Source organism: Python bivittatus, unplaced genomic scaffold (assembly GCF_059951505.1).
Source record: "Python bivittatus isolate LINGU-HERP-01145 unplaced genomic scaffold, Pbiv_v1 ctg000850_np1212, whole genome shotgun sequence".
NCBI classification, from domain to species: domain Eukaryota; kingdom Metazoa; phylum Chordata; class Lepidosauria; order Squamata; family Pythonidae; genus Python; species Python bivittatus.
In genome coordinates, this window is record NW_028277112.1 from 63,497,020 (window position 1) to 63,524,688 (window position 27,669).

The window sequence follows — 27,669 nt, forward strand, 5'->3', positions numbered from 1 at the left end:
ACTAACTATAAATGTAACTGAGAACCTACCAGCAATGTCTTAAGTCATATAGGTCTACCCATATGCATGTGCTAAAACAGTGAGCAGAGATCACAAGCCACATGTATAACTTGAGAGTTCAGAAACCTTTCCATAGCAAGCTTCATACTGGTAAGTGAGCTGTTAGCATGCACATACAGTACACATACTAACATACTGAAGACATATTTACCTTGGGCTGCTAAGAAACATGGGTATGGAATGATGAGAGGCGACGGGGAAAAATGCGCAAGGAAATAAGCATCACACACAGAGTCAAAATGTAAAACAAAACAAAGCAGAAGTCACCCAAAAACCAAACCAAAGATGGGAAAAAAATTGAACTCCCCAAACCAAATCTTGCTTTTGCTTTTCTTTGCTGCAAATGCCTGAGCCTTTAAGTTGGATTAATACCATTATGAATAACAAGAGCCATCACTATGGATGGGAGCCAATACTGTATTGACAACTCTTCCCAAATTTAGTCAACTATTTTCATACATGCTGTTGATGCCACATTGATACACAGTGTTTCCGTGATATATTCTGAGAGATACGGCAATTCTCCATATGTTTATTTGTAACTTCTATCAATTAAAATGTTGCTTGTTTCCAGCTAAGAGTGCTTGGGTCAAGTTATAAATGTTCACAAGATATGAAAAACTATCCCAACTCAGTAATTTAGATTTATCTGATCTCTCATTATATACCACAGCCTCCCTCAGCCAGATGCTTTCTAGTTGTATTAAGAGTACTACTTACAGAATTCCCAGCCAGCATGTGTTCCAAAACATCTGGAAAATATCTGATCTACTGCTTCAATTACCCAAAAAAGTCAAAATTATTTCAGATAAGCCCATTTTGGGGGGTTAAAAATAGAACTCGATGTATAATATACAAGTGGACAGACTTTGCTGTATTATATAAGAGAACACCCATTAAGAAAGCACACACCTCTAATCTTGGATATATATAGAATAAATATATGAGTCTTTGGATTCTTAGTAAAGATAAAAGATACTGCATAACAGTGCAAATACCATTGCTGTATTAGACTACCCATGAACAGCAAAGAAACTAACACGATCATTTTGTCACTTCAGTAAAAACTTTGATAGTTTTTCCTAGATTACTGTAAGAATTATGTTGACTATTTTGGAAGTATTTTGTAAATTAGCTTGACAATATTTAACAATCAACAGCTTTTGAGTTCTTGCACCATCCAATCTTTTTCTGTGGCTCAGACCATGAAGCACCAATTAAAACACAGCACTGGTAGTGAATGTAAGATATTTTTTCTGGAAGTGGGATGTTGCAGAATTATTCCCACTGTCACTACTCAAATCCCATAACTCATAACCCATGAGATATCAACCCATGAAACAAAAAGACATCTCCTGAGGTGCTTCACCTTGTCCAAGAAAGACCCCGTTTGAAAGAAACGGTCCCAGTCCATCCCAATGGGGATTCCCTCTGACAGAATACAGCTGCTAGCATTCAAGAACTGAATGACTAGTGAAAAGGAAAAGCTAAAACCAAGTGAGCTTCTTGAGGTCTCAGTGACATTGAACCACTACCTTGGTTCAGTGTCACCAACAGAATGACATCATGGAACAGTATGTGGGTCAAATGATTTATGATTGGTTAGCCTAATCCTGATGTCACAATCTCTCCAGAATACTGGACCTGAACCTCTCTATAAATCAGTTTCATTTACTATTAGCTAAATATGTAATGGCAATAGACTTTCCTCCTCATAAACTTTTCATTAGATTAGGCTGCTGAACAGCAGAGGAAGAAGTACATTCTGCCTCCAGTCTAATTAGTTGTTTCTTCTTTGCATAAAAATACAGGTAGACTTGGAATTATGGGAACACTGTTCTATGGATTAACATTGAGATGAAGGACTGTGCCTGTTACTCCTACTGATATCTGCAATGGCAGTAGCTACACTTCAAAAGCTACCAGTTACCCACTGGGCTACATAAGATCCAAAAAAGTCCATAAGGCTCTCCAATCCTATGATGTCTGTTTCACCCTCCAGTGTACCAAATAAGTTACAGCATATTATTTCATTCCAAGTTCACAGTTGTGCATTTAAGATAAAAGCATATGAAGATGGGTAAAACTGAAAACTATTATAAATATCTCTGCTGATATCCAAAGGATAGACGTTCCCATCCTTTTCCTTTAAGCAGATCATTACATTGTCATCAAAACCTTCTTCAGAGCCCATACAAACCAACATTTTTAAATACACTTTCTCTTGAGCAGTGAAGTAATAACCACTGATCTGACCATCAAATGTGCAAACAGTAATTGATTCATACTGGTCATACCAAGCAACAATGCTTCAATTCACAGAATGCAGCATTGTGAAGCAAATTACAGCTTCAAATAATAATATAACACTGAATATGACACAGAAAGATGGCCCTCAAGAATATGTTATTAGAATACCATCTTCCCCCATGAATCATCTGCAGAGGCATTAATGATCTGCAGACCGCAAAACCTTTGGTCTAGAACCCCAATGTAGCATCTGAGAGCAATGAGTGTCAGTGTGCCATCTGCAGCTTGTTCAGCTTCTTGCCTTGTCATTTGTAAAATATTCTTGTAGTTTAAAAAAATAAATGGGAAACTAGCATGTTGCAAAGCAAATCACCATAAGCATAACCTACCGCTCCTCTGCCCAAGGAACAGACTTAGAAAATAAAATAGTGGGTAACGGCAATCCAGGGTTTTGTTTATCTTCTGTTATATGAGGGTTCTGTGGTTGGCCAGACTCACCATGGCAACCATTTTGTGGGAACTCCCCTTACAGGTGTTCAAAATCTCAAATGTGCCCCCCAGCCCCCTCCCCCCAGTGAAGACCCTGGTCTAGAGCAGATACAAAAGTGCACGTAAACAAGAGTCTTGCCCTGATTTGGGAGAGAACAGACTGATATGATCATAGGATCAATGAAGGAATTTTCACTTCTACACCAGATGTTGTATTCAAAACTTACTGCAGTAACACAAAAGCAAAGCAAGCAAAGCAGGGCTTGCTTCTCAATGGCACTAAGGTAGCTTAACAGACCTAAAATATGCAAACCCATCTCACTGCTCCCCTCCCCGTCTTGGCATCCTGTCTTGGCATTTTTTGAAAGCAAAATCACATGGGTCACTCTGAACTCTCTGTTCCCATGCCCACACTTTTTCTCAGACAGTAACTGAAGGAATGAATGAAATGATCGACACAACCCCACATGATTTAGAAACTATGAGTTGCTAAGGCGACACAGAACAGAGCAACCCTTCAGTGGGTTATCTAACATGCGAGCTAGATCCAAAGCCAGATTAGAGATGAAGAACAGCCTCCAAACAGACTTTTAAAAGCTCCAGGGGATATGCTATGGGTCTGGCCCAGCTATATGCCAGGATTCATGAATTCTCTTCCTTCACCCAACAAGCATGCCCAGAGTGTGTGAAGGGTCCCAATTCCTGGTTGTGCTAACAAACACTGATGGTGACATCCTCCTTGGCTGCTGTCTATTTTAATTTTTGTATTTATGATGGAAATTTGGTTTTTTTATTGAATGAATGAATGAATGTTTGGGACCAATTATGTTCTTATATTGGGCCTTACAGCGTGATGTAAGTGACTGGTGACTGGGAAATGATTCTAACTGAAAAGCCAGCCAGCTTGACAGCCCTGTTTTCAGCAATTCTCAGCTACGATTTGAAGGCAAACTTTCTCACATCCCTGCCACCCTAAACACAGCACTGGTCAGGTGGTTTGCAATGAAGCACCCACAAGGGACTAACTTGACTGGATTCTAGTTGATTTTCATCTGTAAATTTGGCGTGCTGGTTTTAAGTCTATTTACCTGCTTTTCAGCATTAAGAATAATCCTGAAATGGGAGCATAAAATGCAGTAAAAACTATTGAAATACATGAAATAATTTTTAAAAACTTTTTCCACTGTAATTGGAAAGAAATAATGCAATATACAAGAAAAGGTGCTTTAATTTTGTCAGACTATGAAAATCAGGTAACCTGACTCATCCGACCACGCTAAGATTCTGCTGCCAAAATTTGGGCATATTTTAATGAATGGGAAGTCACTCTTCCTCACTCTGAAACTTACAACAGGCCTTTTGGGGCTGGATTTAGGCTTATTTTTCTGGTGTTTTTTGAAGCCATTAACAGGAAATGCCACAACTGAAATATTCACTGTGACAATTCTGCTTCAAGATCTAATATTCCTTGGTTTTCCTAGCAATAATTTAAAGTTGCCACTTTCTTTCCGTAGCCTACTGCAGAATTGGTGACAGGACAGTGCAGAAATGATACAAGTGATTGATAGATTCAGGACAGTCCTTTATTTCAAAAAGCTGACCTTTAGATTTATTTTCTTGGTTTTGCTCTTGAATTTTCCTTTGTAAAGCAAAGTTACAAACATAAACAATTTTTTATCCTTAAGAACCTCTTTCAGATTTGCCCCTTCTTCAGGTTTGTCCTTTATTTTTTCCAAGAAAATATGGTCATAGTATTGATAGGCAAACCAGAGTTATATATACAGGGTATCCCAAAAGTCAAGCCCCGTAGGCCAATTACAATATGTCTTATTAATTTTTTTTTCAGAGAAAATGTTACTGTACTTAGGAATGTTCAAGGAGTATGTGTCAAACAAGTAAGGAAGTGTTTATAAGAAAATCTGAAACCAATTTGAACACTGAATTTACTTTATACAATAAAATGTCTATGAGGCCTGACTTTAATGGTGTGCTATATTTTTAAATTTGATGATTTGGTATTGGACCATAAATAAATACATTTTAAAAAATTAAATCAATTTGTCTATGGGACCTGACTTTTGGTACTTTATTATACTATTACGATGTTCTCTCCTGAACAAGGGACATTCTGACTTTATGATTTTTCAGAACTGGAGTTCCAGTTTTTTCCCCATTATCAACATTTCTGGTACATCCTAGTTGAGACTTAATCTGGTTAAGCAACAATTCTATTCTCACAACCAAGCTTGGGAAAGGATGGGATCCACAGCAGAGATTCATCATCTGATCTTAGCAGAATTCCTAGCCTTCCTTTCCACAAGATTGTACGTTGGTTATTACTTATAAAATAAAAACAAGAGAAAAAAAGGTACTACATGAAATACCCATTGCACTGAGAATGGTGAACTGTGTTACAGTGAATGGAACTATCAGCATAGCTAAATTTCTACTTACTTGGCTACAGACTGAATAACTTTTGAAGATGTATCCTTGATATTCGTGAAAAACCTTTCCGTCCCACCCCGAAGGATATCAAAGAATCCACCAGAAGACTGGTCACATTCTGCCACGATCAGCCCTAAAAGCCAAAAACACAGCATTATAGCCTAAGGCATTCAATCATCATTAAAGCCTCTAAAGTTTTATCGTAGTTCCTAAAAAGACTTACATGTCCATTTGAAAATGTATTTAATTGTATTTCCATTTAAAAACAAATTCAGCAGGGCACTTTAGTTGTTCTCTTTATGTATTACCTTAGTCTTAGTCTTTTGATTTCTCCTCTCTTCTACACAGAGAGGAGAGGCCAACTATAATAATTCAACAAAAGCAGCAAATGATCTCCCTTCTAAGACACCCACACATTCTGAAGCAAAGGATAGTCCAGCAAACCTACTAGCTGCAATAAACAAAGCATTCAATTTCAAATAGCAGTCAGCTGCTATTACCTTAAGTGATCAGAGGACTGCTGTATGCTTGAAATGTTCACAGAATGGTAGGACTATACAGCTGGAAGGGAATACCCTCTGCAATGTGCAGGAAAACTAATTCAGCTATCCACTAGAGCTAGATGTCCAGTGTCTTCTTAAAAACCTCCAGAGCAGTGTTTCTCAACCTTGGCGACTTTAAGACATGTGGACTTCAACTCCCAGAATCCCCAAGCCAGCCTGCTGGCTGCTGGAATTCTGGGAGTTGAAGTCCACATGTCTTAAAGTTGCCAAGGTTGAGTAACACTGCTCCAGAGGGAGACAACCAACCTTCCACTGGCATTTGATACAACTATGGCATTTCCGTTAACTTCACAAAATTTCACCCATTTCATTTGCAAATCCTATTGGTTTCTAGACTCCAAAGCCAATGATGCACTATTTAGGTAAACTGTAACAGTAGGCACATCTGATCCAGTGAAGTGGCTGAATTCACAAAGGATTATACAGTAATACATTTGTTGGTCTCTAAAGTGCCCTGAAAGACCTTGTTCTTTAAGTACACATATCACCGCTATTCACTTCAAGATGAAGCTCAAGGAGATACATGAGTCCCATTTCTATGGGCCATCTCCACTGCTCTATGTAAAGACATCTAAGTGTAAACTCTTAAATCAATGGTGTCACTATGTAAAATGCAGTCAGATATTACTGGTATAATTATTATATTCCTAAAATAAACAAAACATACAAAAAGTGACATGGTGCTTATTCTGAAGGTTTCCATTTGTTGGGGCACAAAAACATCTAAACCAGACTAAAGTTCTTCTGTTTGGCTCAAGAGTCAGGGACCATGCAGTTCAGAACTTTTCTTTCCCCTTTAATACATTTTGTGTTTCCGGAATAAACTTCTCCCAGATTCATACCATCAACAAATATTCAAAAACCTGATTTTAATCGCTTCAGCAGAGAGGGATGACTATAAAATCAGTCTGGATTTTCTACATCAGAGAGAATCGCTTTTCCCCTTTTTACTCCAATTATTCCAAATTATTGTGGTTTGTCAGGAACACAAAATACAGAAGACTGCTTTCTCTTCCATTTTCCCTTTTACTCAAAACAAAGTGGCAAATCAAAACTTCTGGAGGTTTTATTTTTTTAGGTCCAAACTTGGAAAACGTGTCAGTTAAAACAAAATAAACTATCAAACCATGATTTGAAACTGTTCTTTGTAAAAGTTCTTTGTAAATAAGCTAATTTCCCAAGTTTGAAAGTAACAGGATTCCATGATTTACCCCAAACCTGATCGTTTATTTGTTAGATTTATACCCCACTTTCCTTCAGAAGCTCAAGCATGGCATCTATGACTCTGTTCAAAGCTTGATTTCTATTACTTCCTATCAGGACTTCTACATTTGGGGAAACTTTTTAAAGTCAGATAACAATACTAAAATAAGAACTGAGATTGTCAAATACTATAAGAAAGACTACATAAGAAAGATACCAGACATGTTAAAGAAATGTAAAACACTCAAGAACTGGAATTTAGACAGTACCATTACGAACATACCTGCATTATATATATTGTTAAGCTGACCAGCAGGTTTTGAGTTCTGTGGCACCAACGCTGAAGATGTCTTAGGCTGAGCATTATTCCCGTAGCCCCCATTTTGTTCAAGAAGCTGGGAAAAAAAAGCATCATGGCAGGAGTGAACACAAATGAACTCTCGTTCCTCCCCTCCCACAGACCATCTGCAATACAAAGGTAATACTGACTCACTTTAATTGATTGTTAACATAGGATGTAAGGATCACTGTAAATTCTGATTTATTATAAAGCTCTAAATCAAGCACTCCAGAAAATTGAATCTAATTAATACGGAAAAATGCTAAGCCCAATTATTAAAAATGAAGGAGGACTGGCTTACATATTCTGCTCTATACACCATCACCATCACCTTTCTTTTCTCTTTCACCTTTGAAAATCATAGCCCGGAGGAGCAGAAAGAAAGCAGAATGAAAAAAGGATGACTTGGGGAGGAATTATGCAATCTCCACCCCCACAAGCCAGTCTTAACATCTGTCTTTTTTGCAGTTCCCAAAAGCCCTCTAACATGACATCATCAATATCCAACATTTTGCAATCCTCCAAACAATATTAAAAACAGACCATTGGTTCTGTCCCATCCAATGACACTGCCACGTTATTTCCTTGCTCCTCTTGACTACAGCGGGTAACTAAAAAAAAAGGGTGCTGCCCAGATTTTAAAAGATGCCCACTGCTGCCACAGGTTTTTTTTTTTTTTTTTTTTTTACTAAAGTTAAAACATCCTTAACCCAAGTAAAGTTCAATTCCTGGGTGTGTCCATGCCATTTTCCTGGCAGTAATAAATGAATGATTTGATACTACCTTCTTCTCAGCCTCACCTACATTGCTGGGGTTCTGGGGTTCTCCCATCTGACTATTAACCAGGTCCAAATCTGCCTAGCTTTTTGAGATCAGTAAAGATAGGCTAAGTGATGCCACGCAGCTGAGAACTGGGTTTCACCAAACAGGATCTATTACCTCTGTGATAGGGGACTTTGGGTTTACATTTCTAGCAGCTGCAATCTCCTGCAGTTGATTGACAAGCTCAGTAATGGACAGCCTCTCTTCTGGGTTCACTCTCAAAGTAGAATCTTAAAAAAATGTAAGAAAGAGATTCCAGTATGTTTAAAGACGCATGTTTGCCAATAGGACTTTTGATCATTGCTGTAACTTCCTAGGAAGTGGCTAGGATGAAGCCACACATTTAAACTACACTGAAACAATAAAAAGACAATCTCATTACATTTACCAGTCTTCTTCCTGAAATAAGAGCATACCAGCTCTTCCTAGTCTATCTTCTTCAGATGGGTTGACCTTGTAATGGCTCTCATTATTGCTCTCTAGCAGGTTGAAATAGCTGATGTAGAGTGGCCCTTCACATTCAATTGTAGGTACAGAAACCAAATGCATTCATGGGTTTAAAAGAAAATCAACAATTCTCTGCAAAGTCATCAGCTCCCCTCCCTTCCATGCCACCTCCCCAGGTATTTGGTGTCACTGTCTGAAACTTACAAATAAGATCATGAAACACAGTGTATCTTGTGTCATTCGGTGGGATGGAGTATTTTCCATTGACTATTCGAAGCTTAGCTGCATCTTCAAATGGGTGTTGCCTAAAGCACAACAAGTAGAGGATGCAACCCAAGGCCTGCAGGGGAATAACAAAGAGGTTATGAAAAGAAACTAACAAGACAAACCAGATTAAATCACTCAAGGTTTAGCCAAATCAATTTTAGCAGTGACCATCCTTCCTCTTCCGTTGTTGTCCTTTTGGATTTTGAGCTGATTTCACAGGGGCTGGCAATTCAGCACCTGACAGAGATTTAAGTGTTTCTTCAACAAGCATGATTATCCAACAGGTGCCTAAAAATAAGATACCGCTTTCTGAAAACTTGCTGTGTTTTGGAGTCTGTATTTTGAAAGCATTAATTCAACCATTGGGACGGTGGTGTTTTGCAGGTAATAGTTAAGGCATACAGATGAAGGAGGCCCACTGGGTCTGATCCCACAATATATTAATAATGAACAACTATGTGGGATTTAATGTCTTGTTTTAATAACAACAAATCAGTTCCACACATATAAAACTAGAAAGCAGAAGCAAACATGAGTTGGCATGGTCCATTCTATTGAGTTAGAACCGTGGGTGCCTCCTTCCATTCAAACATCTTCAAAAGCAGTGCCAAATGAGCTTCTTTTCCTTTTCCTCCTCCCTCCTTTTCCTTTTTTCCTTCTGTGTCACACTGTTTAGAGTTTAAGCCTCCAGGTAGAGGACGTCCTGTTTTTAATTTATGCAAAACCTTAGGCGAGGTTAAGCAGCTTTATCAATGATAAGCACTAAGCCCACAGAACAAGTTGCAGGAACAGAATTTGGAAGACAGGTTGGAATACTGCTGTTTCTAAAGGGGTGTTGTGTATAAGCGAAGCTACTGCTATCCTATTTTCCTGGGGTTTTTACCCAAGTTACTTTCATCATACTATTTGGCTTTTTTTGAGCTGCCCATTTTAGATTTTGCAGCTCTCTATTTCAGTTTTAATCTCTGCACCGCATGGTGGTAAGTACATTTTAATAGTTTAGTATTAGCTACCTGGTGGATTCTACCAGAGTACGGGAAGAACAAGAAGTTCTCTAAATAAATGAGAAAGCCAAACCAATAGGGACAAATCATGACCCTCAAATCTACTTATGCAGAAAGAAAATGCATACCCATATATCTTGCTTTTCATCAATTGGAAAGTTTGAATACAAATCTATAATTTCAGGAGTTCTGTACATTGGCGTAGTGTTCCTTGTGACCTGCAGACACAAAATAAGAGATCTATAGTTATAATTTTACTCTTAATCTAGAGATTAAACATGTTTGGAAAGTAACCCAGAATCCACAATATAAAATCCACAAAGAATCCACAATTATAATTTTTATCATCAAAATAACTTATTTGTTGAACTTTGGCCTTATGCAGTTTTACATTCACTCTTTCGCAAATAATTTCTCTTCTTTTCATAAGTTATCCTAGCCTTTACAGCAAGCAGATCCATTTGCCATTTGCAAGACAAAATAGCTTACTTACATAACACTAACTAAAGCAGACTGCAGACGTTGAACACCTTCACTATAAAGAGATGCTATTTGATTCTTCCAGCCCCTTCCTCCCCTGGGGATAGAAAAGAAGTGGTTTTTGTTCCTTTGAAAATAGGGTGGAAGTCACTAGATGGAAGTTGGAAAACAAGTGAGGTGCATCATTGCCCCAAATAGCCTCTGACAGACAGGTGGAATCTTCAGAGATCTGTGGAGAAGTTCAAGTAAAATGGAAAGCAGAGGAGACATCTCTTTTGGGATTCTTATACTTCTGTAGAAATAAATAACAAGTCTAGCCAGGAACATACATTCGGATTTTGATTTCAGGTTTTTTTGTGTTTGTGCTAAGCCTCAGACTTTTTAATGCTCTATTTAAATTGGCTTTTTAATGTTAGCTGTGAATCATATTTCAGGCATGTTCAGAGAATTTATTACTTGTTTTCTTGTTAACATGGTGGAAAGGAGGAGGAAACTCAGCTCTCAAGTGGAACGTTGGAATGTAGAAATCATATTTGTATCAGGCCATCACCATCTTATGGATCATTACACTGTTTGCTGGATTTTCTTTTTTTAAAAATCAAGCTATTGTTTCTCCTAAATATGAACAGCTCTGTAATTCTTTTTTCAACACCCAATATTTGCATTTTACTATTTAAATTGTAGCAATCTTCTTTAAAAAAAAATTGATTTTATTTATCTCCTGTGAGATTGACCTATCTCCTAACAAGTAGAGGCAGGAGTGGAAGAAGGACTGATTCCTCTAGTCACAGACCCTGAAGCTATATGGCCAAGAGGTGACGATATAAATATTATTTCACTTTTTATTTTTGACCTTTTTATTGCCAGGAAACCTTACACATTGTGAAGCCCTCATACACACACCACACAAACCAAGGTTCTGGGGGACACCAGGGCAGGACCTCTTGGAAGACACATGGCAGCAGCGTAAATTACCAAGCAACTACCCCAAGGTAGGGAGGGCAGAAAGGCAGTTAGACCTCCATCCTTCCATGTTCTGCTACACCTTTAATTTGTTTTAGATTCTTTGAAAATGACCTTCAGTTGCTCATGTCCCACAAGAGAATAATGTTGTAACTATGTTAGCCACAATCCTCTTTTTCCCACAGAACATGTTTATGTTCATGACACTCAAAAGAAAGTGGGAAACTGTGGATTTAACATTTGTTAAAATCAGGATTTGAAAAGCAAAACATATCATAATGGTTTTTTTAAAAAAATTAAAATTAAAGAACCACTTGTGTATGTGTATAGAAATAGATGGACAAATAGCCAGCCAGATACCATCCAGATGTATAGTCTGGAAAGACATTTCCAGCTAAGCTGTTGTATTGTCAGCCCTACTAGCTAGATCAGACCAGGAAATCTCACTGCTCTGGACTTAAAATATTTCAGCCCCTTTTGCCTAGATAACAGTTCTCATATTTCCATCAAGGTCATCTTTCTTACTCTTTACAGTGCCTGATTAGTACTTGGATAGGAAATTCAAGTAGTTATCCCAGAGTTATCAACTAAGATTGGGAAGGGCAAAAATCCCAGAAGAAGGCAATGGTAAACCATTTCTATATTGTTCTAAAGAAAAATACACAGAATATCCATGAAGTCACAAGCACAACTCAAACTACATGAGAAATCAGTAGATTGTATGTGTATGTAAGTATGCATATGTTGTTTTTAGGTGTTTCTGAAACAGTCTTGTCATAATCTGGAGGCCTATATTTGGCCAATACCTCTATTCTGTAGAGTAACTACAGACAGGTGGGAAAATGCACCTTTATTAAGTTCTACCTACCAGAAGCCGCAATAGTTGTATAAGGAATAAAAGCTTAAATGGAATCCATCAAAGTTAGAGCAGAGATGGCTAATAATTGATAGCTTTGTGTTTAACATGATTATACTCAGGTTCAAATCTGAAGCCAGGTAGTAACTGGAGCCCTGAAAACTGTTCCATTCAATTTTTTTTTTCCTTACAATCTTTGAAGAAAAGGGATCTAGTCAGTATTACCCAAGTCTTCTGAGAAAGAGCTATAGTTCTGTGGTACAGCAGATACTCTGAACAAAAAAGATCACAGTTTAAACTAGAGGTACACCTTGTGTTCCCCATCCAAGCTTAAATTAAATTTAAATTAAATTTGGTTTAGCTTTTGTCCTGACCCAGGACAAACTGTTTAGCACACACAGTCTTCAGCTGAAAAAGGATTAGGCAACCCTCACTGTGGACAACATAGAGCTACTACATCAGAGTGGGTATGTGACCCTTCATAAATTGCTTAACTAAGGAATCACAATGCCAAAGAAGAGATGATGGGAGTTGTATGGGACCAGAACTTCCACACACTCCTATATGTATGTGTAGTCTTTACAAGTGTGCAGAATACACTGGCCTCCAACAGTTAGGAAAAGGAATTTCAGTCCTATCTATAACTCTTTGTTTTTCCCTTTCACAGCTCCTGTTCCTAACCTCAATTTCCCTTTCCTATTCTATCAGTCCTTGCCAAAAACAGACAAACTCTTTGAAAAGCTGTTCTCAGAAACAGAACTGTACAAGAGAGAACAATAGATGCAGCTTGGCTGAGAATACATTTTGAAAACCCAACATGGAGTTCTGGCACAGAAGTTTATTCAAATGGAACATATCCATCTTTTCTGCTAGATAAGCATTAAACAAAAAAGCACAGTATTTAATACCATGATTCAGAGAATAGAATATCAAACAATGAAATACTCAGTAGCAACTGAAGCCGAGCCACCTAAATGCTGGAAAGTCTTTTAACAACAATTTGAAAAGACCAATGCATAGAACCAACAAAAGTAAGACTGCCATGTAAATGATACTCAAGTAAATCTCTTGGCTAAGAATTATTTCCAATATAATAATGTTTTCAAAAAGCCAAGGAATACATGTTGAAAGTAAAACACAGTGTTAGGTGTCTCACCTCATCTTCAACAGTTGCCCGTCTTTGTGCAGACCAGCTATAATCAGGATAATGAGCCACAATTGTTGCACTACCAAAATCACACAATTTAATTGTTCCTTGGTTACTCATCAGCATATTTTCAATCTGCAGAGACAAGTTATACACATTTACATTTAAAAGGCTTCTACTCATGCACATCTGTGTTCATATCACCAAAGTAGACACAGATTATCGAAGTTCACACTAAACTAAACATTTTTCTAAGGTTCAATAGCCTACTTTGAAACCCAAATATTCTGTTTTACAGTTCTTTTCTTGTTTGTACATAAACACTGTGTTCCAAAGAATCTTTGAGAAGTTACTAAGAACAAGATAATTTTAGAGGCTTCGGGAATGAGACCCAAGACCGAGCACTTGGTCACCCACGTGTAAATGCTGTTCATCCGCCATGTAACAGAAAGAACCATAGTTCTAATGAATCTATTCCATCCCATATGGATACACTAATACAACTCAATTTTAAAGAATGGAAAGGTGTGTTGCAATATGATTGGTGGACTTCACTGAGTTTTGTTGGTAACCTCTTCAAATACATATGAGGTAGGGGACAAGAAAGATTGTTCATACCATACTTTAATTATTTCATTATCTACATTTTAAGAATGCCGATTTCCTTTCTGGTTGTGAGTAAAGGCTGACACAGTATTACATATTAAACCAATAAAGGGCCTTTTCTCTCCCAAATTTAGCTCATGACTTAAATGTACTTATATCTTTTTCCAGCTGTTATACAATGACACCCATGCTCCAGGCTTTTCCTGGTCTCTTTAAAGCTTATTATATAATGTTCACACAGGTCTAAAACATGCAGGATGTCAGCTCTTCAAGGTAGGAAAGGTCAAGAAACAGGCACAATAGAGATTTCAGGAATGTTCTTTATTGTTGTAGGGTAGAATACCAGAATCTTGAAAGCCTGTCAAGTCTCTCTACTCCATCTTATACCAATCAGAATCAAGTTATGGTTATTCTGAGTTCCTTTTCACCTCTTCCTCTTTCTCAAAACTGAGCAATCTTTTTAAAAATTCCATTAACAATTCATTCATTCCTCCTCTTTCCCAAGACCAGGTCTCTATTCCTTCATACAGGAGATACAAAGTCTCCTATTGTTAAAGGTCCCTAACCAAGAGATTCTCTGTAATGTTCATGTCATTTTTTATAACATAACATCACTAAACAATACCATTATTTTCTACCTGAAGTCAATCCATAGTTAAATTCCTCAAAAATATTTACACCATTCTGAAACACTTCAAGCATTGACTTCTACCTAGTCATTCCCCAATCAAGGGGGAAAAGTAAACCCAGCTCCAATTTCAGTCCTGTCCAACACTATATAAAGATAACAAGCAAGATATACTGGCAATTTTTCAGGTAGGCTTTCTTGCCTGGGTTCTGCTAATGTGCTAGGATAACTTCCAGAAAGTAATCACACTGCCTGGGAATCTGGGAACTAGAAGGTGCTAGGTTGGATAAAGGGGGTCTCCTATAATTTGTAGTATAATTAAATATTATACTACAATTTAAATCCCTTGGAATCCACAGCCTGTACAAGAAACAGTAGTATTTACCATCTGCAGTCAGCCTCTGCATGTCTCTGCTATGTATCTTCCATTAGTGAACTGTACACATTATGGCCAATTCTCAAGATTTTTCCACTCTTAGTTCTGGAATAGAGATGTACAATTTTGCCCCCTCCCCTTTTTTTAACTTTTAAAAATCTCAAGCTCTTTCAAAGTTGCTCATGAACAAATGTCCACGTTTGGGAAAACTCTTAGCAAAAATGAACCTAGCCTAATCTTCCCTGCCTTATTCTCAGCCAACCTATCCTAGAGTTTTCCCTCTCCAGTACAACACTTCTCAGACTACTACAGGCAAACTCAAGCTCCTAACTGATAGTATCATTGCTTCAATCTCATAAGGAGTAGAGAAAACTTAGATTCCGTACCTTTAAATCTCTATGAATAATAGGAGGCTTCTGCTTGTGCATCTGTTGCACAGCACGGCAAGTCTGATAAAATATCTTCAAAACTGTATCACATGAGAGGGGGCCTTTAGATTCTGCTTTCTTTAAAAATTCCACCAGCTGCCCTATGAACATAAAATCCATGAATCACACACATTAGGGAAGAGGCAGTCAGAATGCTAATGTTGATGACAGCTAATAGAGGCCCATAAACACCCCCTTTATCCCATTACTTTCTTGATATTTTCTAACACAAGCACTGCTTCCTTGGGTGGTTTGGCTCATTCTGCTCTTGTGTGATAAGCCCAGCACTAATGCCAAGCAAACACATTGAAAGGAAGGAGAAAAAAATAAGAATCCGTAGAGCTCTACTCTAAGATTTTGCTAGAAAGAGATGAGGCTCCCTATATGTGCCTTCTAGGAACACCACCATCTGAGCCATATGCTTCTTTTTTGGGGTACAATCTGTTACTAGGCCTCCTATCATCATTTTGTACAATATTAGACTGTAAACAGCAAACAAGTACTACAGCATACTCTAATCATAACTCAGCTTTGGGAAAGGGGGAACAGGGAAGAGCAAATATTGCATGCTCTTGGGTTCAGTAGCCTGTGGTCCTTTTTGCTAGAAAAATGACAGGTTTGAAATGCAAAATACATCTAAGAGGTTTTCTTTGTACCCAGAACTTTAAAACAAATCTATTTTAATTTTTCATTTGTTTCATGTCTGGCACTGGGACAAGGGTGAGGAGGAGGAGGAAAACTTGCACCCTTCAATCTTAGTCAAACCTATTAATTAATCAGCAAATTTTAACCTCCAAAGAAAACAGTGATTAAAGTTCTCAGTGCTAAAGTGGGCATTCCTTCACTACACTTAAAAGAATGTTTTTCTCAATGCTGTTTCCAAAATGTTGCTTGAAACAAAAAGGTCAGAAATGAAAAGGACAGGGAGGAGTTAAGTTTTGGATAATAGAGGCCATACATTTTGCTCGAAGTGCAGAGTGGCCCTGGAACCCTTTGGTGATATTAAATGTTTTTGTTCTGAGAAACGTTGCCTGTGTCTTTTTTCAACAGAGCCAGCCTGGCTGAGTCATTGAATTAGGTTGTCAAGCCAAGGAGATTCCACAAAAATAGTGACTTTACCTCTACAAAGTTCAGTGAGCAGAAGAAATTCTCCTTGCCCAGTATCTGATTCTTCTTTTCCAATTGAGGCAGCAGAACAGAACTGGACAATGTTTGGGTGACCAGATAGTTTTTTCTGAATAACACGTCTGTTAAAGTTTCAAAGGATTTATTTATTTGGAAAACCACTTTGCAATTAGATAGCAGAATTACAGTTCAATCAGTTGGGTTAGAATTCCAATTGTGAAAGAGAGACCATGGTCAAAAACATGTGCTGACCCAGCCTAAGATGTTGAAAACTCATATGAGTTTTCATGTGTTGCTCCTTTCATGTGAGCAACAACTCCACATGCCACCGCCACTTGGCAAAGTTGGCAAGAGCACTTCCTGTGTGCCCTATTGTCAAATGTGGCTTAAATTGGGCTTATCCAGTTAACATTAGGATAAACTTTTAAAGGTCATCTGAACACAACCACATCCTGTGTATAATTTAAAGCAGGAGAGAGAGAGGGAGAAAGGAAAACATTTCTGATAAAATAATATTATTAAGGCTTGGATTAATATGGCAAAAGAAAGCCAAGTGTTACAAAGAAGAGTAATTTACACAGATTAGGAGGCATATAGTCACAGAACTGATATGCTAAGGCAACTGTAACGTCAAACAAATTTGCTCTGTCTCATATATTTAATCAAAGATCCCATTTAGACAATCAGATCTCTCCTCTGCTGTGCATAACTCCTCTGCTTCTCCTTTCATATGAGCAGCAAAACAATCTGAAGTTGGGTTTCAAACCCTGAGTTGTTTGGAAGACATTCAGATAGCTTCTAGTTTAAATATAAATGGAAGTTTTGCTCTGATGAGAAGCTACATAAACGTATGTGTTCTTGCTTATTAAACCAGGATTTGATTGTCCAAGCATAAAATGCTTTCATCTCTCTGTAAAAGGATACCATGAAGCAGACTTCTTGAATGATAGCTTTGTTCTTTTCCTCTTCATTAGACAATAATCTCTGCCAGGAAAATAAAGAGATTACAAAGAAGAACATTTTAATTCCTTTTTGTTTGTTTTGTTTTCCAAAATAAGAATTATACTCTTTTTTCTTTTATAATTATATTAAAACAAGTTATCAGATCACACAAACTTTGTATGCAAATCAAGGGCCAATACATGGATATCATGTATGACCTCTAGTTCTAGGTGAATCAAGTCTTGGAGATTCTTAGCAAATTTTGGTTGGATCCTGTGCTTCACTGTGCCAGTTCATGGGAACCTTGGTTTCCAACTGAAGATCATCTGGTTTACTGATAAAATATCTCAATACATGAAAATGTACTCTTATCAGAAATCAAAACATGGTCACTAGATTCTATTATTGGTTATTATTTCTTCATGAGTAGGAAAGGCTCAAGTATGCAGGTGTCAATGTTATGCATTCATACACAGTTCTTTAAGGGACAATATTAATGCCAAACTTCTCCCTGGTATTTTTATTTTTGCTAAATGGAAAAAAAAACATACACTAAAGAATTTAATTAGAAAAAAAAATAAGCCAATGTCAAAAGGAAAGGAAAAGGAATGAAATGTTGGGAGTAAACACACACGTCTACACACACATGTTCATAGATATAAATTCATGTATGATCTTAAAGAGAAATACAAATATTTTTAGAAGATATTTAGTCAGTATTTCTATTCAGAACATTTGTACCACCAAAGATAATCTATTAGGAAAACATTGTTTTGCAGCTTATCTATTATTACTTAGAAGCAGATCCAGATTCCTTTTTAACAGAACTTAGCAGAGGGAGGCAAAGTTCAGCTCTCATGCAACACTTATTAATCATGTAGAGCTAACAGTCATGTGTATGTGTGTATGTATCTATGTATGTATGTGTATATACACACACACACACACACACACTCTGTCTCTTGTATATTAAGTGCTTTTAAGCCACTTCACTCATAAACTCTAAGCAGTGTATATTACTTTAAGCCAGGAATCCACGCTTGCCATACTATGATCGAGCTGTTTTTTGCTACACAGAACATATTCATACCTGCTTTTCTCTCCTGCTCAAACCAGTCACTGAGAGCTTAATCTGACATTTGATTCCAGAATTAGAACATAATAACATGATATTTATTGTTTTAATGCTTAGAATAGCATCTCTGACACTGTGGCTTCATATTATCCAAATATCATTTACTCTGTTCATTGGTCATCACTATGGGATTCCAATAAAAGTTAATAGTTTGCAATTTATAAGGTGCAACTGATGAAATTCTTTTAACAACAGTTATAAACAGTTTTGGATTCTTCTAAATCAAAACCCAGTGCCAACAGGTCTTGCTTAGAAGGTTTCTCTTCTTATTCAGAGACTATTTTGCTATCAGTTCAGACATATTTGCAAAATCATGCTATAATAAATAGAAAATCACAATGATACTATGTAAAACTGGCATTTGAGAGAAAAATGTCCTACAGGCTCGGAAAGAAGGAAATGCTTGCATTTTATTCAGCATTCATTTGCATTTCTTTTCAAAGTCAGTGAGAAAGTATTTGCTTGAACCAGTGAGTTAATGGGTAAGGTTGGGAGAAAGATCTAGAAGTTTGGGAAATTAGTTGCTAAATCTTTTTTATTTCCTCTTCCCCTTTGTCTTTGTATGTAGAGACTGTTATGTGATATTTGTATCACTATCAACATTTAATGTGTCTAAATTCTTTTAGGACAGGTATTACAAAAAAGAAAGAAGAGGCGAGATAACCAAGCATAAGAGCAGATACATGTTAATCGGTCAATGAATGGGTTCATTTCCCCCTTAGGATTAATGTTCTAATGGAAAATGGAAGTACAGCCTTTTTGGTTTCTATGCAGCATTGTGAAAATTTACACACTATGTACAATAACATTGATTTTCATGTCACTAGATAGTGGGTGCTTTACATGATTCAGAGTACTGAAATGGTTAGGGTACTGGATGAGAAGAGGCAGACCCAACTTCAACTCCTCATGAACAGTGGAGCTCCTTGGATGACTGGGTGAGTCAGTCTCTCTCAGCCCAACATATTTCCCAGGTTTGTTGTGGGGATAAAGTGAGAGCCATTCTTACTGTATGCCACTTTAGACAGGCAGAATATACGTGCATTATAGTAGTCATTGTGATAATAACAACAATAACAAGTTTCCAGAAAGCATTTCCCTTGAAATGCTATAGGTCACTCTAGTTCTCCTGACCACCTTATAGGAATTGCTTTCATTTCATGCATAAGAACATAGGTAACTTGAGGCATTCCAGGAAAAGTGAACATCAAGGATGGGATGGGAGGAATCCTCAAGGGCTTCCAAACGTATCTAGGAAGGCTTTTTACATGCAGGTGGTGGCAAGACAGTGTTAGGAAACTGGGAGCCAGCCATGAGAATATACTTGCCTCATCCTCAACTTCTTGTTACAGAGGACTTGAAACATAGATTACAGAAGATTTCAGATGCTAGTTAAAATGAATCCCAGTTACAGTTAGTCAGAATTAAGACAGAATAATGGGAAAAGCAGAAATGTGCATTCCTAAAGCTGGCTCTCAATTTTCTAAAATGAACATTTAGAAAAGGAAGCCAGCATTACGTTTGCAAATGAACTTGCCAATAAATGCTTGAAGTCAAAGATGTTACCCTGTGCAATGACAATTCTGACAATTAGTACATATCCAGGCAATATTCCACTAAACATAAGCAACGGTCTTCAAGAGACACTAGCTTTCAGATTCCATAAGTCAGCTTCCTTCATGTACTCAGAGAAGATAAGAAACCTCCTTACACTGAGCCAGATGATCGATTATTAGGTCAACATTATGTGGACCAATCTTCTCCAATCTATACATCCCTCCCAATATGTTATCTCACATACTTATTGGAATTCCAGAAGTTGTCGTCCCAAAGCATATGAAAAGCACCAGAGTGGGGGCAGATGATATACTGATTGAGAGCAACTCTGCTAAAATTATAGCCAAAGAGATTACCAGGTACATATCCTTAGAATTTGGTAGCAAAGCCACATACTGTATGCTTACTTATAAGTAGCCAACTCTGGAACGGATTTGTTCTTAGCTGTTATATTTGCTATTTGCAGCGTCATTGTTAATGAAGTCAACAATAAAATAAATAGCAGAGGATCAAAATCCTGAAAAATAAGGATAATTACCTTTAAAGCATAATCCTTCCCACTTCCAAGATCCTGAGCTTCGTATACAAAAGCGAATCCACCTAAGAAGAAAATGAGATGATAAAAAAAAAACCTAGAAAGTTAGCGAACAGTACTAAAGCTGAAGCAATACAAGAGTATAGAATCTTTTATCTACAAGAATAAGTACACTCTCTGCACTTCCCAGATTGTTTCAGTGCTATTAAATAAGAATTTTGAGTTATACTTTTATTTCTTTAACAAATGAGGTTATTTTGGATTAAAAAAAAAAGGTTTGATATAATCCCCTACGGCAAGAGAACCAAGTTTGAGGCCCTGAAGGTCTTGGATGTGGCCCCCAAGAGCACAAAATACCTAACTAGTTAATTCCTACCCAAATTGCTTTGGGGAACAAAGCCCCCAGCGAGCCAGTCAAAGATCAAATATGGCCCTTGGTCCCGCCACACCCTGGCAACTCTTCTACAACATGTGCTCAGTTGAGAAAGAACACTGGAAGGGCATCCAGATTGCTTTGGGTAAGACAACAGCTTAACAAACTTAGCCAGGTCACCTATGAAAAAGGTGAAAAATGTTCCCTGACATATGGAAACATATGTCAGGTATTAAGCATGCCCTCACGGGGGAAGGATAGATGGACATTCTTCTGTAAATAAAAACTAAGCATAGTTATAGGCATCTTAGCTTAAAATCCTTTAGAAAAAGGTACAAGTACAGCAAATCAGCATCTCTTTGTGGCCTTTTGAGCTAACCAGAATGAGAGGAGCAACTTTTTTTGAGGGGTTTATTATTGTATTGATTGATTAAATTTGTATAGTGCCAGCATGGCTTAGTGGTTAAGGTAATAGATTAGGAACAGGGAGACCTGGGTTCAAATCCATCCTCAGACACTGAAGTTTAATGGGTAACTTGGGGCCAGTCACTCTTGCTCATCCCAACCTGCCTCCTAGGATGGTTGTGATGGGGAAAAAACAGGAGGGAGAAGCCCTGTATATGTGAATTAAGCTACTGAATGGGAGGAAGAGTATAAATTTAACAAATAAATACTGCCATAATCACCGAGGACTTCCAGCAGTTAACATCATAAAACAAAACATACAACATGCAACAATGACCCAACCTGTAAGAGACAGTAATAAATAATCACCTACAAAACAATCCAACATACAAACCCAAACATTCTTCAGTGTTCTCCAGAAAAGGGTTAAGGGGCAAATTGAAGGCGTTCAGCAACTCCCACCCAGATGGTTCCTGACCCCACTCTCTTTGAGTGTGCAATCCTCAATGTGCTGGGCAAAACCTAGTGCGGCCCTTCTGCTGAAAGAATTTGCACCTTCCTCTTTTGAGATATGGATAACTAACCAGCAAATTTACTAGCCACAACAGCTTGTGTTTGAGGCCCTCCTAGAAGTTCAAGAAGCCCAACTCTGGCTCTCCTAATGCTGTTCAATGGCTCATTAGCCATTCTCCAGATGCTGAAAGTATACGCAGCATTGCATGTAGAGAATAGTGTGCTATACTCACAGTAAGGGCTCTGTGCAGTAGAAACTTTATTTTGTGCCTACAGCTAAGTGCATCACTTGCCACTGATTTGGCAAAATGACAAGCTATTGCCATTTTATAACTTTACGCTGAGAGTCTGCAGTTCTTTAAAAGAGACACCCCAGGCATAACCAACAGAGGCTACAATTTAAGAAACCTAGATATGTTCATGAACAACGTTGACAAGACCTGTAGGGCCATTTGTTATTATAGGCATATAATTTGTGCCCTCAGAAACCATTCAGATTGTTTAATGGTTGGATGAGAAATAAATGGCTCTCTGTAAAAGATTGCTTCTTGTTAATAGGAAACCCTACAGCACTTGAGTCACAGGTATGTGTAGTTCCTTTGCAAGCTCCATGTTATTCCTCATTACACTGCTTCATCTGCAAAACAGCTACCTGCTCTTCTAGTTTCCGCGTATGCTTTTCCTACTGAGTAAATTAAAAAGAATTCAAAATTTTACTGATTCTCTGCTCTTCAATTGCATGTATGTACTTTTTGGATATTTCAGTAGGTTTTAAAGTATAGGTTAAAGAAGCTTACTCAAGGCTGGGAATTGGGAACACCCCATATTTGGGGAGGGGGACAGGTGGCAGGTTAGGGAAGACTGGCTGAAATCAATTTACCTACCTTTTTTCCTTCTCTCTCTCTCTCTTTCTCTCTCAAAGTTTACTGCTGTTTTAACGTGGGCTTAAGACATTCTTGTCCTGGTTTTATGTCTTGCATTATTTATTCATTGCTTAATGTTGTTTTATCCAACTACTTTGTGTATAAACAGCTTCAAGTAAAAGCAAGAGTAGAAACAAACAGCAAAAGGCAGTAGCAGGACTGCATATGTCAGATGTGTGTGTATGCGTGTTGTGTTTTTAATGTTCTTTTATGTTTAAAAGCCCTCCCTGCAATTAGAAAGTTATGTGTGGACCCGGCTAATATTTTCCTAACTTCCTGGCTTTTGCTTCCACTCAACACTTCTGTCTTGTTCCTAATACGAAAGACTGTAAGAGAGAATTTTCAGTACACAATCGGAAATGATCCACTTTATGACCTCACTTTGAGGCATGCGTATGCATCCATGTTTCTCTGGCCCAAGTAGCAATTCACAAATCATAACTAAATGGTCAAGAACAGAAAGCCACCTGCTTGCAAGTGACCTGATCAACTGTCCCACCTTTTCTAAAGAGAATTCACATATTCAATACAATGCCTGAATGTATCCTCCTACACCTACCCGCAAAGGCCTCTGTTTGTTAAGGCAAGCTGCCAGTTCAGTTGGTATTTTAGAAGATCATAGGAAAAAATGTTATAAAAACTTTTAAAGAATTAGACCCTTCATTCCCTAGGAACACAGGAAATTCAAGCTTGGAAACAAGTGGCCACATGACAGCAATAAATAGTTTTTAATAGAATGGTGCTGCTTCCATGCCCTGACTCAAGAAGACAGCAGAAAATCTGGGAAGAAGTCTTGCCTCTGCTATAGATTCATGTCAATTGACTAGATCTGCTATTTGAAGCAGTCACTGAGAAACAGCAGGCTTGAAACCATACAGCATAGGTGAGCAATCTGAGGCCCAAGACAGGAGCTGCTGAAAACCGGTGGCATAATTTCTCTCCAAGACAGCAAATAAATGAAAACTGCAGCATAATCCCGAATTAAGCTTAACATCTTTTTTTTTTCAATAGCAAAGAAAATCTTGAACTCAAGCAACAAAACAAATAATCCTAGAGAAACCCAGCCTTACCCATTGCCCTTGTATTCATCACATTAGGGGTGTGAAATGCATTTCTGGTACAGTACTATAATGTATATCAGTGTTGTCCAAACTTGGCCATTTTAAGATGAGTGGACTTCAACTCCCAGAATTCCCCAGCCAGCCATGCTGGCTGGGGAATTCTGGGAGTTGAAGTCCACTCATCTTAAAGTGGCCAAGTTTGGACAACACTGATGTACAGTAACTGAAGAACTTGGTTAGAGTTGGGCACTTGTTTTCTTTCTCTCTTTCAGCAGCACTCTCTTGACCCAGTTAAAATTCAGACCATTCAGATGTTAGCTACAACATTATTTCTGAGGGAACAATATCCCTTAATCTTGCCACCCACAACGATTTGTTCTGTATCTGAGAAATTACCGTACTCCTTCAAACCATAACATCAAACACACATAATTCTGAGAGTAAATACGTTAATGCTGAGCATGGGATACCACACCATTGTGAAGGCTACTTACCATTAAAAGGGACTTCCCATTTTTACAAGTTTGTGCCAAATGAGACCGAAAATGATTTTATATTCAGAAACACCGCTATTCCACACAACACAATAGCTTTACAATTTTCAACAAGCCCATTCAAAAGCCCCTAGTGAGCTTTATAATTGATTCTCGTGTTTAAGACTATCTTGTAGCTTGATATTTAGTATGCACTGTAAAAAAAAACCACTCTTAAATAGATTTATTTGGGGGGAAAAAAAACTATACTTCATTACCTGCCATGTTAAGTACAGTAGAAGCAGAAAACAAGCAACCAGCTGGCTTATAAGCTCCTTAATAAGGTCCTGCATTGTGATTCTCTTGTGTACTAAACAGTGTGGCTTTTAAGCACAGCATGCAAACCGGTAACCTTGCTACATGGGTTTGTAGCAGAGAACCCCTCTAATGTTCATATGATTGGCTGTAATGGTCTGCTGTATTACAGTAAAGCTGTGGTTCCCTTTACCTAAACCTCTACAGTTATACAAGAAAGTATGTAATAAACAAATAACAATGCATAAGAAGTTAGACTGCATATAATATTCCAAGTAGCCTACAGGTTTTAGGCTACAGAGCCTAAAACACAATACAGAGAAGTTGGCAGCTTGTCCCCCGACATCAAATAGGTGTCAGCCTTGAACGTCTCTGACCTTGTGATCATACATACATACCCCAAACCTATCATAACAAATGTTAAACCTTTAGATTACCAAAGGCCTCAGTTCTTCCATCCATAACAAATGGAGGTGAGAATGGGATGGAGCGAAAGAATGTCGTTTCCTGTAAAATTTATACTGGCATCTAAAATTTTAGATACCGTTCCTAAACGAACTGGAGACTCTGGAAAAAAAATTGAAGGGATATCAGCAGGAAATCAAAAGTGCTTCTCATGATAGCTTCTGTATACAGGAAATAAAATCAATGCAAGAAATCAGCAGAGTCATATATCTGCTACGGCGTGCAGCAGTACCTATAGAATAAGCAAATTTGAGATTGAAGAGCTTCTGTCCTCTGCTGAGGATTGATATGTATCTCTTTCAGGACTTTTTTTTTAAAAAGCAGATCAAATCCAAATCACCGAACAGTGAAAGGTATGAACCCTCCCACTTCCTATCCCAATCTGACTCATCACCTTTCTCAACAGGAGCCTTTCTTCGGATCAAGTGACTTGTATTTTTCTATGTGGCCTTTCCTGGTCTAGTGCTGCTCAGATGTGCCAGACAGCAAGTATGGCCAATGATCACATGCTGAAGATCATGGCTATTGCGATCCAATATAACTGTAGGAAAGACACTTTCTTAAGATACTGTGAGCAGGTAATATAGACCTTTTGCTCCCTACTAACTAAATGAAGTTTTATCTTGCAGCAATAAGATATTTACAAGTGGACTGCTTCTAAGAACACTGCATTCTTCCTCATGGTAATTAAAAGGCACTTCAAATTTCAATATTTTGTGGTACGCCAAGAAGCTTAAGCTACAGGACACAGAGATACTGGGAAGCTTAAGAAACACAGCTAAAGTAACATTTCTTATTCATGTTCAGATTCTTTGTCGAATAGAACAAAGCAAATATCAAAACGCAGGTGTATTTCTGCTATTTCAAGGTACCGCTTTTCAAAAATCAGCTCTCTAGGAAGCTATGATAAACGCAAACACACACAAAGATGGCTTGTGGCTACCACAATGAGAAAGACTGGCAGCTCATATATTGCAAGAAGGAACAATAATGGTATCCCCAAAATACAAAACAGATCTCATTAAGAAAGAAGAGACACACAATAGAATATGGATCACCCCAGTTCTATGGAAACTATGGGCTCATGGTGAAATGCAGTGTTCTTTGATTGTGATTCCCTTCCCCAATGATTACACACCTCCCAGGCACTAGAATCTGGGTTAACCAATTTAATAAAACATTGTATTTGACAGCAACAAATACTATTTTACAAACTGCATAGTTAATATAGGAAATTCACTGCAACAAGATGTGATAATGACAGCCCTGACAACCTGTACTGGCCACAGTGGTCATGCTCAAGGACTCATCTGGAATCAGATGGTGGTTATGCAATTATCACTGTCTAGTGAAGGAGGAGGAGTAATAGCAGGGCACCCCAGAAACAGCCTTTAAGTAGTCCAGGGCTAGGAAGGCATCAGCTTGTGGCTGGTGGAGGTGATTAAATGAGGTGGTGAATGTGTACCATGAGGGAGATGGATGGGCTGGCTGCAGTGGCCATTGATTAGATGGCTGCTTCCTCTAAGGTTGGCATTACTGGGGTGGTGGGGAGTGAGGTTGCTTGTTGGCAAGTTGACTAGAAGTAATGTTAGCGACAGGTCCAGAAAGTCCATGGAGGGAGAGGAAGATGGGGTGCAAACAACTGAATAGTAAAGTAAGACAGGAGGCTCTGAGCTGGTTGTTCCAGGAGAACAGGGACCAGCAAAATGGTGCCAGTGCCTTCTTATAGCCCAAATGCCTCTATTCTGGAATTTGAACTAGACTGTTAACAGTCTTAGCCTCAGGCTGCTGTTGGTGAATACCAGGCCAATAAGTAATAAGGCCATGTTATTTCATGACCTCATTGGGAATGAACAAGTTAACCTTGCATGCATGACTGAGAACTGGTTGAGCAAGAGTGAGGATGTTGCTCTGTACAGTTGATATTCCTGGGTTTCAGTTGCTTCAGCAGCTGTGACTTGTGAGAGGGGGTGGGGCATAATGATCCTGAGGGCCTGGTTGTGCACAGGCACTGTATTCCAAAGATGATTGGTTGTGGATGTCAGTATTTGAAGTTGATCCATAGGGGCAAGATAAAGACTGTGCTGGTGTATCACCCATCCTGCCATCCATCAGTATCCCTTCCTGAATTCCTGGACCTCGTCACAGACCTAGTATTAAATTCTCCCTGGTGAATGGTACTGGGGCACTTCAATTCTGAGGAAGCGAAGTGAAATCTGGAAAGGCTCTGGAATTCACAGCATCCATGGGCCTGTCCCACATAATTAACAAATCCACACTGTCAGTCCTTTGTCATGGTTAGCTCAATTCCTGGTACACGTGCAAATGACTGGCACCTGTGATCTCTACAAGGGCGGGGGCTCAGCAGAATAGTCCGTCCCAGCCACTTTATGGATCTGACTGTTTTCAAAGGGGCCTAGGGATTTTCCAGTTATATTGTAGGAGTTCTACCATACATCTCAGATACCTCTGG

At 38.2% G+C, this 27,669-nt stretch overlaps 1 protein-coding gene across 3 annotated transcripts in view; it reads right to left on the reverse strand.

Moving 5' to 3' along the window:
• GAK (cyclin G associated kinase) overlaps positions 1-27,669 on the reverse strand; it is a 68,420-nt gene that overhangs the window by 34,148 nt on the left and 6,603 nt on the right. For all 3 annotated transcript variants that reach the window (XM_088130099.1, XM_088130097.1, XM_088130096.1), the window contains exons 2-11: positions 20,672-20,733; positions 17,424-17,483; positions 16,494-16,608; positions 15,333-15,475; positions 13,346-13,471; positions 10,019-10,108; positions 8,824-8,959; positions 8,290-8,402; positions 7,294-7,405; positions 5,254-5,377 (exon numbers count right to left, since the gene is read on the reverse strand). In XM_088130099.1, coding sequence (XP_087986225.1) covers positions 5,254-5,377; positions 7,294-7,405; positions 8,290-8,402; positions 8,824-8,959; positions 10,019-10,108; positions 13,346-13,471; positions 15,333-15,475; positions 16,494-16,608; positions 17,424-17,483; positions 20,672-20,733 — 1,081 coding nt within the window. The remainder of the gene's footprint in view (positions 1-5,253; positions 5,378-7,293; positions 7,406-8,289; positions 8,403-8,823; positions 8,960-10,018; positions 10,109-13,345; positions 13,472-15,332; positions 15,476-16,493; positions 16,609-17,423; positions 17,484-20,671; positions 20,734-27,669) is intronic.